The sequence below is a fragment of the Brachyistius frenatus genome, unplaced genomic scaffold (assembly GCF_029030835.1).
Source record: "Brachyistius frenatus isolate BFR_SWC_R1_liver_20210118 unplaced genomic scaffold, ASM2903083v1 Contig_198, whole genome shotgun sequence".
In the NCBI taxonomy this organism is placed as follows: Eukaryota; Metazoa; Chordata; class Actinopteri; family Embiotocidae; genus Brachyistius; species Brachyistius frenatus.
The window spans coordinates 22,491-40,881 of NW_027210797.1; the positions used below are offsets into that span (position 1 = coordinate 22,491).

Consider the following 18,391-nt stretch of genomic DNA (forward strand, 5'->3'; position numbering starts at 1 on the left):
AGTAACTCCTCAGAGCTCTGGCCCCTTGGTCTATAAGACCCTCAGCAAATATAGACCCCCACCACAACCATTACAAAACTCCTGAAAACACACGCACAGGCGCGTGCGCGCACACGCGCGCGCACACACACACACACACACACACACACACACACACACACACACACACACACACACACACACACACACACACACACACACATACGTTATGCACATTTGGGTGCTCTCAAGAAGTAGCAGTAAATGGAGAGAGGATATAAAGTGTGCCGGGCTAAAGGAGAGAGCACATTGTGAGTTGGGCCTCCTTTGTCTGAGCTAGCCTGAAGGAGTAGGGGGTGGAAAGGGAGTGGGGGCGGACTGGCTTTGTGAAGGAAGAGGGACAAAAAAAAGTGGCCTTCATACACATCCTTTCTTCCCTTTCTCTTGTTCTATCTCTTTATTGGGAGTGTGTTTGGTCTTCTCCCCTGCCCCCCCCTCCTCCCCCTTCTCTGATAAATGCCACAGTAGCCTTTCGCTAGCCGCCACAATAGGCGACCTGTTTCAGAGACCTCAATGAGAGAGAGAGAGAGAGAGAGAGAGAGAGAGAGAGAGAGAGAGAGATGGCTGCTTTTTAACCTGTGCCTCTGAAAAGCAGAAGAATAAAGGGCCTGTGTCTAAAGCCGTAGTCCTGTTCTCCTCTCTTTTCTCTCCCCTCGGTGTCTTTGTGAAGGGCGCAGTTGTGTCATCAGCCTATTCATACATCTTATTTAGAAAGCTTTTGAGAAGGAGAGACAGAGTGAGAGACTGTTCAGAGAGAGAGAGAGAGAGGCGTATGAAGTGCATGAAGATTTGAACACTGCAGACATTTGTTTGACATGTAATGTCAATCACTGTTAATGTATCCAAGTCATACAGTCACATTTGATCAGAATATCTGTGCTATGAAAGTATTTCATTTCCTGTGTAACAAACCCAATTGGCGCACAATTTTAATTATCAATGACTTGTGCTTTATTTTTGCTATAGAATATTTCCATTGAAGATGGCAGCAGGACGACTTATTCATACGCTTTAGTTAAATGAAAGTAGAAATACTGTACTATAAAATATACTACAACGCTGAGTATGGGATTTTAAACTGAAAACTTTTACATGGTATTTACATGTCTTTTGCCTGGTGTGTATGTGTTTATGTCTGTATACAAGGGTGGAACATACAATTTCATGAATGCAAGTTGCATGCGAACAATACACAGTGTTACAAATTTTGTTGCTTGAACAAAAACTGCACGGGTCACTATATATATATATATATATTTATATATACTTATGCAAAATTAAGTTCCAAGATGGCTCTTGGTGCATGCAAATAGAGTGCAGCACCATGACAATGAATGCCATTTGTGAGTAAGTATTTCTATGTCACTTTATCAACATCAGCACCTGAGTTACACATATTTATATATAACAGTCCACGAGGACCCACTTGATATAAGTTGCTCCCAGGTTACCCATAAGGCCACTTTGCTAAATGGAAAGGGTCAGTTAAAAACAAATGTTTCTGTAAGTAATTTATAACGCGTCTGACAAAGGGCGGATTGAGATTATTTTTTTTCCTGCCTGCCTATTTACGGAGCTATAGCTTCCCTGATATATACAGGTAGTTTGTTCCACATCTTTGGAGCGAAGCTGACAAAAGCTGAATCCTCAATTTTCTTCCGGCTGTTGCTGTGAATCTCCAATAAACCAGCAGCAGATGATCTCAGTGTTCTTGAAGGCTCGTAGTTCACCAGAGAGTTAGCAATATAACTTGGTCCAAGGAGGACCCTAAAGTCAGTCCTGTGTTTTACAGGCAGCCAGTGCAAAGCAGCTAAAACTGGACTGATGTGTTCTCTTATCTTGGTTCTGGTTAACACTCGAGCTGCAGAGTTTTGGATGAGCTGAAGTCTCTCTGTTGTTTTCTTTGGTAGGCCAGTAAAAAGTGCATCACATTAGTCCAGTCAGCTAGAAATGAAGGCATCAATCAACTTTTCAGCATCTGTCTGATTTATAAACCTTGGCTTTGTTTCTAAGGTGGAAAAAATATGTTTTCATCACCTTTTTAACGTGAGTCTTGAAACTTAGATCTGAGTCTTGTTTCCTCTGATTTTATCCATGGAGTTATTCGCCCCAGATCATTTTCTACCATCTCTTTTTTTGTTTGTTTTGTGGCCGACTAGGAGGATTTTGGTTTTATCCTCATTTAATTTGAGGAATTTATTGCTCATCCTTTTATTTATTGCTAAAAGACATTTAGGGATGCATCATTATTTGGTTCAGCAGCAATGAACAGTTGTATATCATCTGCATAACTATGACAACAAACATTGTGCTCTCTAACGATGTTCCCCAGTGGCAGCATGTAAAGTGAGAACAGTGAAGGACCGAGGCAGCTCCCATGTGGAACCCCACAGCAGCTGTCATGTTTCTCCAGTTTAAAACACTGTTGGACAGACCAACCAGCTTCTCAAGGCGATTGATCAGGATATCATGATCAATCGTATCAACGGCTGTGCAAAGGTCTGAGGATTAAAATCGAGACCTCATTTTCATCAGAGGTCGCTGATTATTTTATTAAGTGCTGTGATGTGCTCTAAGGCCTTACTGAAACTCCTCCGGGATGTTGTTTTCTTTTAAGAAAGGAGTGTATTTGTACTGAAACTATCTTTTCAAGTATCTTACTAATAAATGGAAGGTTGGATATTGGCCTACAGCTGGTCAATGCGTTGGCGTCGAGGTTGGGTTTCTGTAGTCATGGTTTTACAACAGCTGTTTTGAAGGCATCTGGGAAAATTCCTGTTTGAAGAGATGTGTTTATAATCTCAAGGACATGACTTGAAATGTTGTTGAATACCTGCTTAAAAAATATGCTGTTGTTATTGTGTCAATACAGGAAGTGGAGGAGTTACACCCAGTGACATTCTTACAAAGCTCAGTTAATGTGATGGAGGTGAATTTTTCCATGGTTGCATCTGTTTTACAAGATTTTTGAAGATTATCTGTGTTTACATCAGCAGCAACACTGGCTCTGATTGAAGTGGCTTTGTTTCTGAAGAACAGTGCTAGTTCTTCACATTTTGATGCCGAGACCTGCAGGAGGGCAGGGCTAGTGTTGAATAGCTAACTCAACACCAGTGACACTGGAGAACAATATTCTTAGACAACTATTTGGGAGCACCCTTAGCTACCCAATACATGTCTAACTGCTGAAAAGGTAATATAACCTGCATCACAGCCGTTGTAATCATTTTTAGCAATATTTTGTTTTGTGTCTTCGAGTATTTTGTTTGCTGTCTGTGGTGAACCAGCAGCAGCAGTTTATCAGTAACAGCCGATGTTATGTGCTATTGCGCTCTAATATGCTGTTCTTGTAAAAAAAAAAAAAAAAAAAAAAATTGGCTGATATTATCTACAGTTGACTGTTTTGTCTCAGCATACCCACGTCAAAAAATGATCCACGTTCTACAACTATTAGGCGAGTCTTGTTTTTCTTGTTGACACTGAAACAATAATTGTACTGAAAGCTGTGAACTTCACACTCTGCACTTACGCATACTTGTTGACTGAAAATAATGGTAATTGTTTTCTTGTTTAGAAAACACTAACATAGTTGTGCTGCTTCCATTGGACATCGTTGTAAACAGAAAATGATGTGACTTAGTATTCATGTCTAAAAAAGATAATGAATTTCCTGCTTTGCTCATTCTGCTCCATCTGACAGAGCTGCTCTTCAAATCGTGTTTTTTATGTAGTTTGACAAAGATGAGAAAATAAGATCATTTTGCAATTTTAGTCGATGAGTAAAACTGCATGCTTCTGTACTTTGTAAATACACGCTATGTCAAGTAGCTTCATAGGCTGTGGATACACGGTTTACACTGTGAGCTGGAACAAAGCCCGAAACTTGTATCTTGATTACGAGGATCTGATCATAGCATGTGCAGTCCATGTGCAGTCAGGTGATGTTCTCTGGTGTTTTGGTTGGGGTTTTGTCTCTTTGGTTAAAAGAGTGACACGAAGCTGTTTCTTATCAGTTCTGGAGAAACTCGGCCACACTGCACAAAGATGAAAAAGACAGAAATCACAATCCTTCATACTGTCACTCAATAGAACATAGAGGACAAAGTCATATGCTTCGGGCAAAGTGGGGTGACTGACTTTGTAACTCGATGCAAACTAAAAGCACTTCCTTTAATGACCATACATGTCGGTGATCAGTTATCGAATAATCATAAACTGCCACGATTGTACTGTTTGATAAAAGCCTAAACTAAAGTTATTCAACTATAAACACACAAAGATTAAAACAAAGCCTGACTCATACCTAGATTATTAAAACGTGTAGACCCCGAGTTAATTGAAAATAGACCAAAGACAACATATCAAATGTTGAAAATGAGAAATGTTATTGTTTTATGAAAAATATATGCTCATTTTGAATTAAATGCCAGCAACGTGTTTCAAAAAAGTTCAGACAGGGTCAACAAAATACACCTGGTGGAACCTCTCACAACTAATTAGGTTAACTCGCTGTAGGTTAGTAACATGATGGGGTATAAAAAGAGCATCCTGCAGAGAGGCGCATTTAAAATGAGGCTCATTGAGCAAGGATGTCTTATTTTGTTAAATGCCTGTTGCTTCAAATTTTATAAGTAGCAGTTTAATTATTGTCTTTGCCAATTTCTTGATAAGTCAACTGAATTACTACATATTGACAAATAGATACCAGTAAATATCCCTGGCTAAAAGGATCCTGATTCTGGTTCGACACATTCGAAACACATGCAGTCATTTAGTTTGGATCTCAGTAATCAAAAGAACTTGACCTATGACCTAGTGATCCGTCCTGGCAAGATCGGCTCACAAATGGTCAGCTTTAAGTACGGCACTTCACCACATCATGCACCCCAAATGTGCCTTGAGTAACCAGCTTATGATCAGATCTCACTTTCTCGCTCACTATTCAAATGACATCTAGGCTGCATCATGAAAATATACAAGTAGCCTAAATAAGCACATGAATACAAACAAAAATAGGAGGAGTTGGAGCATCAGGTATTTAACAAAATGAGAAGTCCTTGCTCACTAAAGCCGCATTTGAATGTTCTGTCTATTTCCTTTAATATATGACATGTTTCATGTCCATAAGTTTCTGAACACAGTTCAGAGAGTTAGTAATTCCTGCGCGTCTGGCTCTGTTGCTGTGAATAAATGAACTGCACGAGGGGGTGGCAGCTCTCCCACAGCTGTGGATCTGATGAGTCTCAGAAATTACAAATGAAAAGAAAAAAAACATTAACCCCGACGAGGCTTTGGTGAAACGAGCGTCAGGTACAGCCTGGGTTTTAAATCACTAATAAACAGCTGCTTTATAGCTGGGAGTTTGCAGGTAAATATGTCCTACTTTTTACTACAGTTTCGGCTTTGCTCAGAAGATTTACACAGGAAAATTCTATTGATAACAAACATATAAGCAGAGCAGGCAGAGATTTTTGGGCGTAAGAACTGTTTGGGTGCAGAAAAATAAACATCCAAAACTAAGGAACCTACTCGGATGCAAACGTAGGAATGTGGCATGGCAGCTGCATTTATTTTGTATTGCTTGTTCAGGGTACGTCAGTTGCATAGGCGGCCTTTCAATGTGGCCCAGGACGCACTGTGGATGCATAGCATACACACTGATAAAAGAATGTGGCCACATGCGTCCCAGACCACCTCCGGGTGTGGCCTAAGGAGATTGAATCTCAATGTGTCCTGAGTGCATCCACACCTGTATTTTTAGCTGACAAAAATGGATCTGATTGAATGTTAATGCCAAGTGTGTATCGGGTGTATGTCGAAGATGTTTTTGATTTGAGGGTTTTTCCTGTAATCCCCAAAACTGAGAGTACTAAAACTACTATAAAATTGACTTTTCTTTCCATGTGGGAGTTACGAACATGTTATACACTCGATAATTAAATGAGATTGGTGTTACAGTGGTAGATTAAGTGTTTTTAAAAAAATACTTCTTTTTTTTTTCTTCAGGTTCAAAGTTCATAATTGACTTTGAAAGCATAAACGCACAAATTCCACACAAGGGACATAGCTTTGAATCATATCTGATGATCTTCATCAACGGAGTAGCAATTAAATGGACTCGGCTGTGGTTTCCAAGGTCAACAATAAACGTTTTATTACATTGATCAGAGAAAAATGGAAGTTTGAATTTCTACAAATCCACAACAACTTCACCTTAATCATTTATATGATTGACAGCTCTGGAACAGCTGAAGTGAGCTTGTGATGAGAGGCACACCAGTGTAATACCAGCAGTAGTGGAAGACATGTTCATATTCCTTACTTAAATATATGTAGTAACACTACAAAACAAAGTTTGAAGTAAATTCACAAGTAAAAAATTATAAATTTGCCATAAAAAAACAAACAGCATTTCTTTGGTTTGTAAAGTTGGGTCCACCTCATCACACCACAGATGCAACTTGCTGTGTAAATTGTGTCCCTGGTGGATGCGCTACTTTGCAATCTTTGCAGAAAGGAAATGCCAGTGATTTAGCCTAGACTCCTCATATTTAAAAGCAGGAACATTCTTATGAGTCATTAAATATAACTAAGTTAATTCTATTCTCCTGATTTTTTTTTTTTTTTATACAACAAAACTTTTCTTAACAGAATTGTTTTTTCATCTTGCCACAACACAGGTCTGCAGAATGTGCTGTAGATCCGCTTCCTTCACTGTATGACCCATGGCACATTTCTCCTTAGCTTGTTTCACCACAGCTAATGCTTTAACACATTGCATTGTGGACGTGCTCTTATTCAGATGACTTGGTTAGCCGTTTTTTTTTTTTTTTTTTTTTTTCCCCCCATACAACTAGCTCAGATTTCAACCCAGTGTCATGGTGAAGCCCATTACAGTGAAGTGTATCAATGTGACATCATTGCTTCATGGGCGGTATCAATGTCATGGGCTTTAGGAAAACAAAACCAAATGAAAATCCATGTGGTTTGGGGTTAGGGAAAACACATTTTGATTAGAGTAAGGGTTAAGTCTAAAAATCCTTGGTAGGGTAAAGCCACGTGGTTACGGCCTAGGAAAAAAACCTCCAGATTCAAGCTCTATTCCCAGGTGTAATATGCCACCAACTGTCCCCCACTTCCCCTTTATGCAGATTTCAGCGGTCTTTGTCCCTTGTCTCATTAACTCAGTCACAGTGACGTTTGTCACACGACATCCGTCATGAGGCGTGCCTCTGTTTTTCGTACGTTTTCCTCTCATGCCTAGACGAGGGCAGGTTCCATTTAGTGGATGGGAGTGTGCATTACAAACTTTTGCTGTAAAACAGGGTCGAAGATTTACATCAAAAATAGAAACTCTCTCATCACACAGCAGCATTGCTTGACGATGTATTAAGATAATTTGCCACTGTAAATGAAAGTGTGTGAAATTCATCATTCCTCTTCTGGTTTTAATTCTATATTTGTCGCATCAGTTGGCAGGAGGTGGATTGGACTTGTCAGACTAAGATGTGTTGGAACTGTGTGTGTGTGTGTGTGTGTGTGTGTGTGTGTGTGTGTGTGTGTGTGTGTGTGTGTGTGTGTGTGTGTGTGTGTGTGTGTGTGTGTGTGTGTGTGTGTGTGTGTGTGTGTGTGTGTGTGTGTGTGTGTGCGTGCGTGCGCGCGTGCACAGTGGGCAGGCCTCCGAGGAGCAGCCCCTGAACTCCAAGAGTAAGTAAAAGGGGAGTAAAATGTAGTCTTTGTGATGTCTCTATCACTCAATCACAGTTCTGGAGTTCCCAACGCTGCTCTTTGTGTGATGAACTGACCACAGAACAACAGCACCTTATCAGAGCTTGTAGCTTTCTGTGTTCGCTTCTCAGTGAACACACACACACACACACACACACACACACACACACACACACACACACACACACACACACACACACACACACACACACACACACACACACACAAACACACTCGCATTCAGCTCAAGATAAAACAATTTTTTTTTTAAAACACCCCCCCCACCACAAAAAGAGAAAACTGCATGTGTATTCTTGATGAGCTTATTCTTTGGACTAGGCACTGCGGTTCAGTACCCTTGACATCAAAAGGCGAAGAGAACAGAGAAAGAGAGGGGAAGGAAAGGACAAGTGAGGGAGACTATTGTGTCTCCAGTCCTGAGAGCTTATTCTCTAATGAGGCCCAGTCAGCAATGCAGGGAAGCTTCTTCAAGAGCTGTGCCAGTCGGTTTCCGTGTACGTGTTTGTGTGCGTGTATCTTATTGACCTCTCCAATGGCAACTGATCTTAAAAAAAAAAAAAAAAAAAAAAAAAAAAAGGATCAAATACCCAAAACATACACTCACAATTCTGTGAGACCTCATCTGTCAGTGTGATCTTAAGAGTGTTCGGGCAAGTGTTCTGAGAGCCTTGAAACTTAATTGAAAAACTGCCATTGAACTGTTATAAAAAAAATCTTTCAGATTGTAGTAAATAAAAGTGACTTAAACTGTCACATGTTGCTTAAAGAAGCAAACGGCTGTAGTCGGAAAAGGTCTGCAAAAATCTGAGCATGTTTGAAGTGCCGGAGCCTGAAGTGTGATTTTTTTTTGTTCTGGAGGTCACTTGCAAGAGAGGCTTATCTCCAGCTGGAATAAGACTTGCTTTAAATCATAATCATTTTGGGGGCTTTTTGGGCTCAATTGACATCAGATTTTTTTCTAAGAACTAGAAAAAAATCTTCAGCCTGGTGTTAATTCTGACACCTAATGTTGATTCAGTTTGTCTTTAGATCAAAAATTGTATTCATATTTGTCAAATTAAAGGATTTTACAATGTTTTTTTGTTGTTGTTTTTTTGTCAACAAAAACTGAAACTATTTTAGTCTAGTTTTTGTCAAGGACTTTTTTTTTTTTTTGCCATGTTTTTACTTTTTTAATGTTTAAATCAACAGTTTGAGGATACGGCTGTTGCCGTGTGTGTATGGTTACATGTTACTCTCATTTATGAAGTTAAAAAAAAAAAAAAGCTCTACATTCTTGCTCTTTCGTTGTGCAGTAATGCAACAGATGCAAAAATCAAGTTAAAGTTATTATTTCTCTTGTTCTCACCCTCACCTAGCATTAGCATTAGCGTTACTGCACCGGATCCCAGTGAAAAGCATCCACTTATTTGCTCACACGTTTACTGAAACCCAATTTAACACATTTCTTCCAACAGTAATATGAAAGAAATCCTACTGACAGTAACCTTAATGTCACAATGACGTCACGTGTTGCACACTGTTACATTAGCGAAACTTTTTTTTACAGTATAATGTCGACTGCATGTTTGTAGCTGCTTTGTTGCTGCTTCTTGTTTAATACTCGTCGTAATTTGCAGATGACTTTAGTTCATACGTCTATGTCTTGGTAGCATAATATAATGTAGTGACAGACACACAACTGAACGTAAGGTACTTTTTTTTTATTAATAGTTGTTGCAACAGATATTTTGGGCAGTAAAGAAAATATCCTTGATAGCGCAGATGCTGATCTGTCTTTGACATTTTTGGTTAAACTTTTATTTCATTTCATCAATGTTTTTGTTTTAAAATACTACTTTTATTTAATTTTTTTTTTTTTTCAGTGTGGAAAAAAGGTTTTTCGTAGTTTTTGAATTTTGAAGTTTATAACATCTCCAACATCTTTATTCTAGTAGTTGGTCTTTACAATGACGTGGAAAAACAAAAATGTGCTTAACGCACCACAGCATCTGCTCTTCTTTATCTATTGAAAGACTTTTTGTTTTTGTTCCACCTTGTGTCCCCATATGGACGGGAAGCACATCACGAAGGCATCTTGCCAGGTGCATTAGATCACACGGTGTGCGCTTTATTTACTTTAGGGCTACACTTTCTGAGCTTTGGAATGGTTATGTAATTTTCTTTTAAAGATCAATCAGCTACAACTCTAAGAATAATTCTGTGTCTTGCATAACACTTGAATTCTCCACATGTTCTGTTTCAGATCTACCAATTACATTTTCTCTGTACTATACACCAATAAGCTCATTACACCACCTGATTTCATGGCTCCAGGCCTCACCTGCACACAATGGACACGTATAGTGAATGCAGATGTGTGGATGTGCTCACAGGCATGGGCTAACGATGAAATATATTTAATACTGCGGCTTTGTGTACTTAAAAAGTAGAAAGTGAGTCATTTGTTTGTGTGAATGTTGTTGTTTTTGTTTTTTGGGGATTTTTGGTTTAGTTTATCATTCATATCAAATACTCTAAATTGACATGAATAGTGTGGTCCATTCATTTTTCAAATCTTATTAAGCAGTTAACTACAAGTTGTTTAACTCTATTTAGAATTATAAAAAAGAAAACTAATTTCCACTCCATTTTTCACTAAAGTGAAATTACATAACTAACAAGTCCTGTCGATGCAAAGTCGTATTCCCCCGGAGGCAACTGTAACAAACAAAGCGCAAACATGTACCCATTCAAGAATAAGGATATTTCTTCATTTGACCGAACAAAATCAGAGTACAGAAACATTTAGGACAAAGAACCTTCATGACAACTTCAATTGGTAAAGTCACGAATAAAAACGATAAAAACTTTTACCTATTTAACGATAGGAATGTTGTGTCTACCACTTACAATTGATGTCTACTTATAAATATTTTCTACATGTTCCCTTATTCCCTTTCCTTTACAATACAGCTCTGACATTAATCTGACCTGTCTCTTCTCAGTTTTAGCCCATGTCCAGGAAATCATGATAGATGATAAAGCTGACTTTGTTAGAAAGTGCCAGAGGCTGATAAAATGTTCTTATCTCACCGCAATCACACCTGCTGGTTAGTTGACTTTCGATCGGTATCACACGCATCTGTGCTGTATCAAGGCTTACCTGCAACAGTGTGCTAATTATGCAAATGAAGACCTTTTATGGTGGGATTTGAAGAGGCTCTTTGTACTTCCCCTCTTGAGAGGAGAGATGGGGGGGTAGGGGCGGATTGGAGGGTGGGAGGTGGGGTGGAAGGGTTGGCTGGTTCAGAGGTAACGGAAGAGTAGAAAAGACAGGAGTTAGTCAGTCAGTCAGTCACTATGACTTGTGTCAGCAGCTCTGTTCGAGTCAGGGAGCGCAGTTGGATCTCCTCACATCTACTCGGCCCCACCAGGTCAGTACAGAGAACTAGAGGGTGGGAGGAGGGATGGAAGTGCTACATTCATTTCATCGTGATTGTTTTGACATACAATCAGATTAGTTGTCAAAATGTCCTTTTTAAACTCGGCTCCGATATTTTTTTTAAACTTTACTTTTCCCCCAATGAGCTGAGTCCAGGCAAAGTGACATCCCTCAGTTTTCAATCAAAGAGGAAGATGCATGTCAAGAGAAACCAGATGAGTCACAGGTGATATTTTCCAGTTGAGATGCTGTATACTTGATTGATGTTTCAGTTTTCTGGGAGCTCTTGGTGTGATAAGCCTGAGCCAGGCCCTGTGGGCAGATTGGCTCTTGCTGGTGCAGTTTGCTGAATTGTGTTATCATCCCTAAGCAAATACTGTTAACTATGAAACATTTCCCCAAATATTTGTTTATACATTGGTTCACACTTGTCTTAACACGACTGATCAGCAGGTTGGAAACCGAGCCGTGTCACGAAATGCAGCTGATAATTAAACGGTGTGTGAGAACGTTTTCTGCAAATGTTCCTCGTTCAGGGATAAAGTGTAATAAAACGGGTTGTGGAAATTTTGAAGCATCAGGGTGTGGGTTATTTTACAGTTTGTTTGATAGATTGTGCTCGAGCTAGCTGACTGAGCCGCGTTATTGTTCTCTGTCTATGATACGTTCCTGCAGGGAACCTTCTGTCATTACAGCTGTCAGTCTCAGGGTTGACAATGAGAATGTCTTTATTTGTTTATCACCAAGCCTCTTTAGATGTCTAACACTATCCTGCTGCTCTCAACTGCCTAGACTGGCTCCTAGCACTCTCTCTCTCTCTCTGTCTATTGTGCACTCTACTCTGCTATTCTGCATCAGGCACTAGTTGGAAAGTGACAAGGACGATACACAACAAGCTAGTCTTGACAGGAGGGGGGGGGAGGCAAAAAAAAACTAAAAGAGCAGTGAGAGAAAGAGTAAAGAAACAAAGAAAGGGAGAACAACAGAAGGGATTTGCATTGCCAATCCTCCACAGGGGAAATGTTAGGTTTTACGTGTTACAACTTGTTGGGTAACTGAAGGAGGTTTGGGTGAAGTGATTTTTGTGTCGTGGGAAGTGCAAGGTTTCAGTGTTGTCAGTGCTCAAAGGAAAGGCACTGATTTTTATCGGAGGGCAATGGCATGTTCCCTCTGTCATCCTCCAACAGTTCCCTGTCTGCTGCGACAGGAGCATTGAGCTCACAGAGGGGAATAGGACGAGTGTACTTCTGTAACAGTACAGCTATAACTTCAGTCCAGCAGTGAACAACTGCGGATTTGTTTTAAAGTCAGTTCACCGCTAAGTTTCTCCTCAGATATTTAGATTATTCTTAAAGTTCTTCGGCAGGCAAACAAATGCATACGATCTGAAATGTATTGCTGTGACAAAAAAAAAAATGACCCTGCAAAATTACAGCAAAATTTAACAGTAATTACCAAAGGTGTAGTGTTGCCTGAGTACACCGCAGCAATGCTCAGCCCTTTTTTCTTCTTTTTTTTTTTCAAGTCGGGAAAGAAAATGTAGTGTTTCCCCCACCCTTATCGTGGGAGGGCAGAACAGAGGATGGACACGGGTGGACGTTACTCGAGTTGATAGCAACTACACTCATTATGTGTCTGTAATAAACAAGTGCAATCAAAGCGCAAAGTTAAGCTATCAGTGGCCTGAAACTGCTAAAAAGCAGACATGAATATAAGCATTTTTTTTAAATGCACCTTACCTGTATCTACTGAAAATAGTAAAGATCCTATTTTTTTTAATTTTTTTTTATAATAACCCTATGTCGAAGAGCTGTTGTGCAGTGAGCTGCATCAATAGTGATGCGAAAACTCTTATCTCCTATTTTTCCTATTTTCATAAAAAAGATCCTAAAAGAAGGGCTTCATTGCGCCACTCTATACAAGGGAAGACAACGGGACGCTGCGGGTCACAATGCAGTGCTATTGTTTGTTCACATACTATTTGTAGAGCAGGACTGAAAAGTAAAATATTTCACTTGTAATTTGCTCACCTCGTGACTCAGTAAGGTCAAGTAGATGTTTGCGTTGGAACACCTTTGACCAATGAGTGAGATGAAAGCACAGGAGACTGAAGGTCACTAAGGATGGTTCAAATTCGACTTTTTTTTTATCTTATCTAAAAACACCATGTCAAGTGAATATTTGTTCCCTCGGCAGAGTGAACAAATATTTACTTGACATGGTGTTTTTGTGTCATTTGTAAACTAATTTAACTGTGGTGGTTTTTAGAAGTAGTTTGGTTTTGTACTGCTATTTTACAGTAAAATCTTTGTCGAGGATAACCCCCCCCCCCTCCAAAAAAAAAAAAAAAAAAAAGCCAAAGTCCATCTAAAAAGAAAAAAAAATCAGCATTAATTTGAATATATGCCTTAAAAAAAAATAATAATAAATAAAAAATCGGGGTCATGTCTGTTTGATTCACAGGTCTGTGATACAGTCAGGTGTCTGTTATCAGTTGTGATGTGAGGTTTCCAATCAGATCAGGTCGGATCCACTGCTTGCTCCTCCCCAGCTCGTCCAAATATGGTCACTTATGGATCCACAACTTATGGATCCACACCGCTGCAAACCAGCAAGATGGCGGCAGCCAAAATCCAAACTCCAGGCCTCCTAACTTCAGTTCACAAACCAATGCATGATGTAACTGTTGGTTGGCATGGGTTCACTTCAGTCAAATAATACTGTGTTGGGAGGTCAGAAAACTGCACACCCAGACCTACTAAATTTCAGGTGCACCTGTGCAACCAATACAAAAATGTTTAGTTGTTCTTAGACACATTTTTGGTCACGTGCAATGAAAATGGCAAGCACACTGGTGCCCTATTTTATCAGAAGTTTTTCACTGCGGTGGGGATGACAAGAGCAGAGTCTAAACATCCATCTAAATTGGGGTAAGGCTAAATTACCCCAATTATAACCCTGTTATTATAAATAAATTTGATTCATGTACAGCTCGGTGACCGACTTAACTATTTTCTAAAATTAGCAAGTAATTCTGTGAAAAATAACGGATGTTAGTGCATTTTTATCGAATGCCCTCTCAATTGTGTTTTCAGGAAGTTCCTCCAAACAGCTCCGAGTTTAAACACAACTGAATGATGGAGCTCACACTCCTTTTAAAGCGCAAACACAATTGAGAGCACAAATCACCTACTCAGGTGGTTTATTCCCTTTTTTGTTATTATTATTATTATTTTTTTTTTAGCAGAACTCAAGAGAATGGTTACACATATCTCTAATAGAAGATTTTGGTCACTGTGTTCTACTTGGTTTTGCTGAATAGTTGTGATTTCTTAGCAACATGCCGTGAGCGCTTATAAAAGCTAAACAAATCTGTAGGCGGTTGGAAAAGAGTTCTTAATCAGATAACCTCTTAAGAAGGCAATGCTATGCAAATCGAGCAACACAAACAATGGAGACATGCATAGACAAGGTCAGGTTCCACATGGGTGCAGTCGGCTGCAGTTAGGCTAAATGTATTTAACTAGATGAGAGTGAAAGCGATAACCTTGACTGATTTGTATTGTTCTTGCGAAGAGGCTTAAGGGCCGACTGTTGTTAACAAAAACAATTACACACACACACACACACACACACACACACACACAAAAAAACACCTTTGTGCTTGTAAAACATACATGTACCTTGACACGCATTCCATGCTGTCAACAGCTCTGTTGGTCCCTGAGATTCTGTGCATACCTCTGGACTTGGTGACAGGCACACTCACTCACTTGTCCAGGCGTGTGAACACCACCTGTGGCAGCTCTACAGTCTAGCCCCTGTGGAACGTGGAGGGGAGACCCAGGAATAACTTACAGCGTGGGACTGAACTCGGTATGTTGCCGCTGAGACCCCCCCCCCTCCTTTCCCTGCTGTCACACAATCAACCCCTCGCTGGCACCCAACGTCTGCTGCAGAGTTGGATAAATACTGCACAAAACTACACACCACACCTGAAAATAATAGTCAAACAAGATTAGACAGGGCTTGTTGGCGCTTTAAAGCGGCTGTTAATTTATTCTAAATATGGCAGATGAAAGTATCAGTGTGTTTGAAATGACATTTTAATTATGGGCCGGTAAAATTGAAGGGGAAGCTTCTGCAGACAACGTGTTTGTTGTCTAGGAGATTTTGACCAGAAATCATGAATATAGCTGTAATATCACATTCAAAGTCAACAGTATCAAGCAGGTGGCATAAAATGAGTTTGAGTGCTGCTGTTCCTCCTGCTTGCAGCTGTGTTTAATGTGCTACAGGGATTTTTTTAGTGTACTGATAACTGTGTAAATGAGATCTTTTATGATTTTATGATTTGATTTGAATACATGCATATATATATATATAAATGCACACACACAATTCACACAGGCTTAGAGTTTGTGCAGGCAGGTGGCTTTGTGTTGAAATATATGAACAAACATTGTAATGCATTTGCCGCAGCGCAATCCTTTTTTTTGAAATTTTATTTTACGTTGCCTGCTTTAAGGGAGGACAGCATGTCAAACTCCAGGAAGTTTTTCATTTATACTGTGTGGTTATCTTTATCATTAAAGGGGTACACCCAAGCCAGGAAATGGTCAATAGAAAAGAAACTGGTGACTGAGATGACTGACTTTTTATGCAGGTCAGAAGGAGAGGAGGGCAAAATTTATGTTCAAGTCGTGTTACGGCAACATTAGTGTGTTGTCTTGTTTTTGGATTTATTTACTTTTGGGCTTAGCTTCAGTTTGTTTGTCCTGCCCACAAACACTGCGCCCCCCCCTCCTCCAACCCCCAATTTCTTTTATCAACAGCCACCACTGTTATGAAGGTTGTAGCTTTCCCCTGCTCCGTGCACATCACTGTACTGAGCTCCATTTGGGCACACCAGGTCCAGTACAAAGTAGTTTGTTGAGAAATGCAGCATGTGAAGTGTTTGATTTTTTTTTTTTTTTTTTTTAAACTCTACACAGTTAAATCTAAAGAGGCTTTTCTTTGCAAAAGAACAATAGGTTGATTGTATTGTGCTGTTACTCCAATCTACTGTCAACATGTGGATTAACTTGTGTGGCATGCTGATGGTCCAACTTTTTCTGCCTGCACTTTTGTTTTGAAGACACTTTTGTGCTGCACTACTTAGGTTTTGAGTCATCACTTGTTGTGTAGAGAAGGTTTTCAGTAGTGACCACAAAGAGGTGCATCTCATTCATACCTGAATTTTATTGTGCAGCTTTAAACACACACACACACATACACACATGAATATACATCACTGAGGTTTGGAGCCTTGGCCCCTGGTAGACAGGTGGCTTTGTTCCGAAACACAGTATGCAGGCTGGGAGAGCTGGGCGAAGTGGAGGGGGGGCTCTCTAATCATTATTATGCTTTCCGTAGAATGGTGGTGCTCCGCATTTTTTTTGCCGTGTTCCCGAGTTGGTCGGCACATTCCACTGGCATTGTTATCCAGCCTGTTTCCTGCGGCCGGTGGCTTTTGTCAGCCTCTCCCCCATTGTCCCAGCTTCCTTTGTTCCCCAGCTCCAACAATGGCTTTTTTCTGCCTCTTTATATATATGTGCACTTTTTGCCCTTGTGTGTTCTGTTTGTTTTGTTCTGCTGTCTGCTGTGTTTTTCTTTCCTCCTGTTGTAGCGCTGGGAAATAACACACAAGCATACACACAAGCCTGAGTTGATTTGTTCAAGTTCACTGTGGTTCAAACCTCTCTCACCCAACCTGTCTGCTCTTCCTTTTTCTCCCTTTGTTCCTCACTGAGATGTTGTCTGTCTCTCTTCGCTATAACCTCCTATTATTCATTGTCACATACTTGTGCAGACACGCACCCCTCAGATAATACATCTTGCTGTGGCTTTAACACCACCACCACATAACCCTTGACCTTGACTTCTGGAGTCACACAAAACAGTGGATTGCAATTACTATTGTGAATCAGACAGCCTGAAAGACATGATTACAAAACACTAGACCATGGAAAAAGTTTAAATCTTCTAGAGACAATGCAAGTGCCACACCACACCCAGATGACACCTGGTATTGTGTGTTGTGCTTGTCTTTCAACAGAATGGTTGAGCCTAGCCCTCCAGCACTTCATCTCCTCTCCAGCGGGGATGTCAGCATGGCAGGTGTTGGTGTCAAAGTAGAACAGGAAGAGTCCGGGGGAGAGGGTGGAGTCAATGCCAACGCTGAGCCTCTGAAGAAGTCTCCCTCACACGACTGGTCAGGAAATCAGCCTCTCGAGGCCCGCCAACTGACCCCACCACTGTCCCGCTCCCCTTCAGTAAGGATTATTACACATGTGGCAAGTATACTTTTCCTTATGCTGGTCGGATGTCTGTTGATGTTTTCTTTCTGTGTCCTGAAAGGAGGGCTCTCCTGGTAAGGAGCTCCCTCACAGGCAAAGCCCCATGAGACTGAAGGAGGCAAGGATGCATGATCGATCAGAGGGACAATCCAACTTCAAGGAAGGTCTGTCTAGACATAACCACGGTCTCCCTACGCTCTCTGTTCTGCAGTCAGGACTAGTGTTGATAATACTGCCAAGTGGTCATTTCTAAAAAGAAGCTGTCCTGGTGATTGTTTAGTGATAATATAATTTTAAAACTGGAAATATCCCTCCTCTTTGTGGAGGTAAAGGTGTAGCTAATTTTATTTAGAACCTCAGCTGTGCAGACTGTTAATTAATTAATTTATTTTTTGGCCTGACCTATCACTGTTGATATTAAACTACTGTTTTAAATAATCTGACAAAATAATCTCAAATTTCCAAATTCCTCTAAAGCTTTTTGGACATATTGTAGAATTTATTTTTCAAGCATCTATCAGTAGCTTAAATTTGAGTGGAAAACTATGTATTTATGCTTCGATAACTTAAATGTTGAGCCACACTGGTGATGTGGTGTAAATTGCGCCAAAGTCTATGGATCGTCAGTCCACCATGGGCGCACAAACAAGGTGTGCTTTTGACAATTGGTACCATATTCAAGTATGTTTGAGCCCAAAGTCCACATAAATTACACTTGATGGTAATGTTGTAAAAACAGGTTGTTTCTACAACAGGGTGAGAGACGTACATGTATACGGATCTGCACAACAAGTACTCACCATTTGCCTCAGTATTTATTGGATTTGAAACAGTTTTATCA

General features: G+C 40.1%; 1 protein-coding gene across 4 annotated transcripts in view; it reads left to right on the plus strand.

The window, feature by feature from the left end:
- sox13 (SRY-box transcription factor 13) overlaps window positions 1-18,391 on the plus strand; it is a 48,551-nt gene that overhangs the window by 10,624 nt on the left and 19,536 nt on the right. For 3 of the 4 annotated variants that reach the window (XM_069718764.1, XM_069718763.1, XM_069718766.1), the window contains exons 2-3: window positions 17,310-17,526; window positions 17,612-17,714. In XM_069718764.1, coding sequence (XP_069574865.1) covers window positions 17,311-17,526; window positions 17,612-17,714 — 319 coding nt within the window. In that variant the 5' untranslated portion in view covers window position 17,310. Of the gene's footprint in view, window positions 1-15,004; window positions 15,089-17,309; window positions 17,527-17,611; window positions 17,715-18,391 lie in introns of those variants that run through there. The other variant, XM_069718765.1, reaches the window with a different exon arrangement.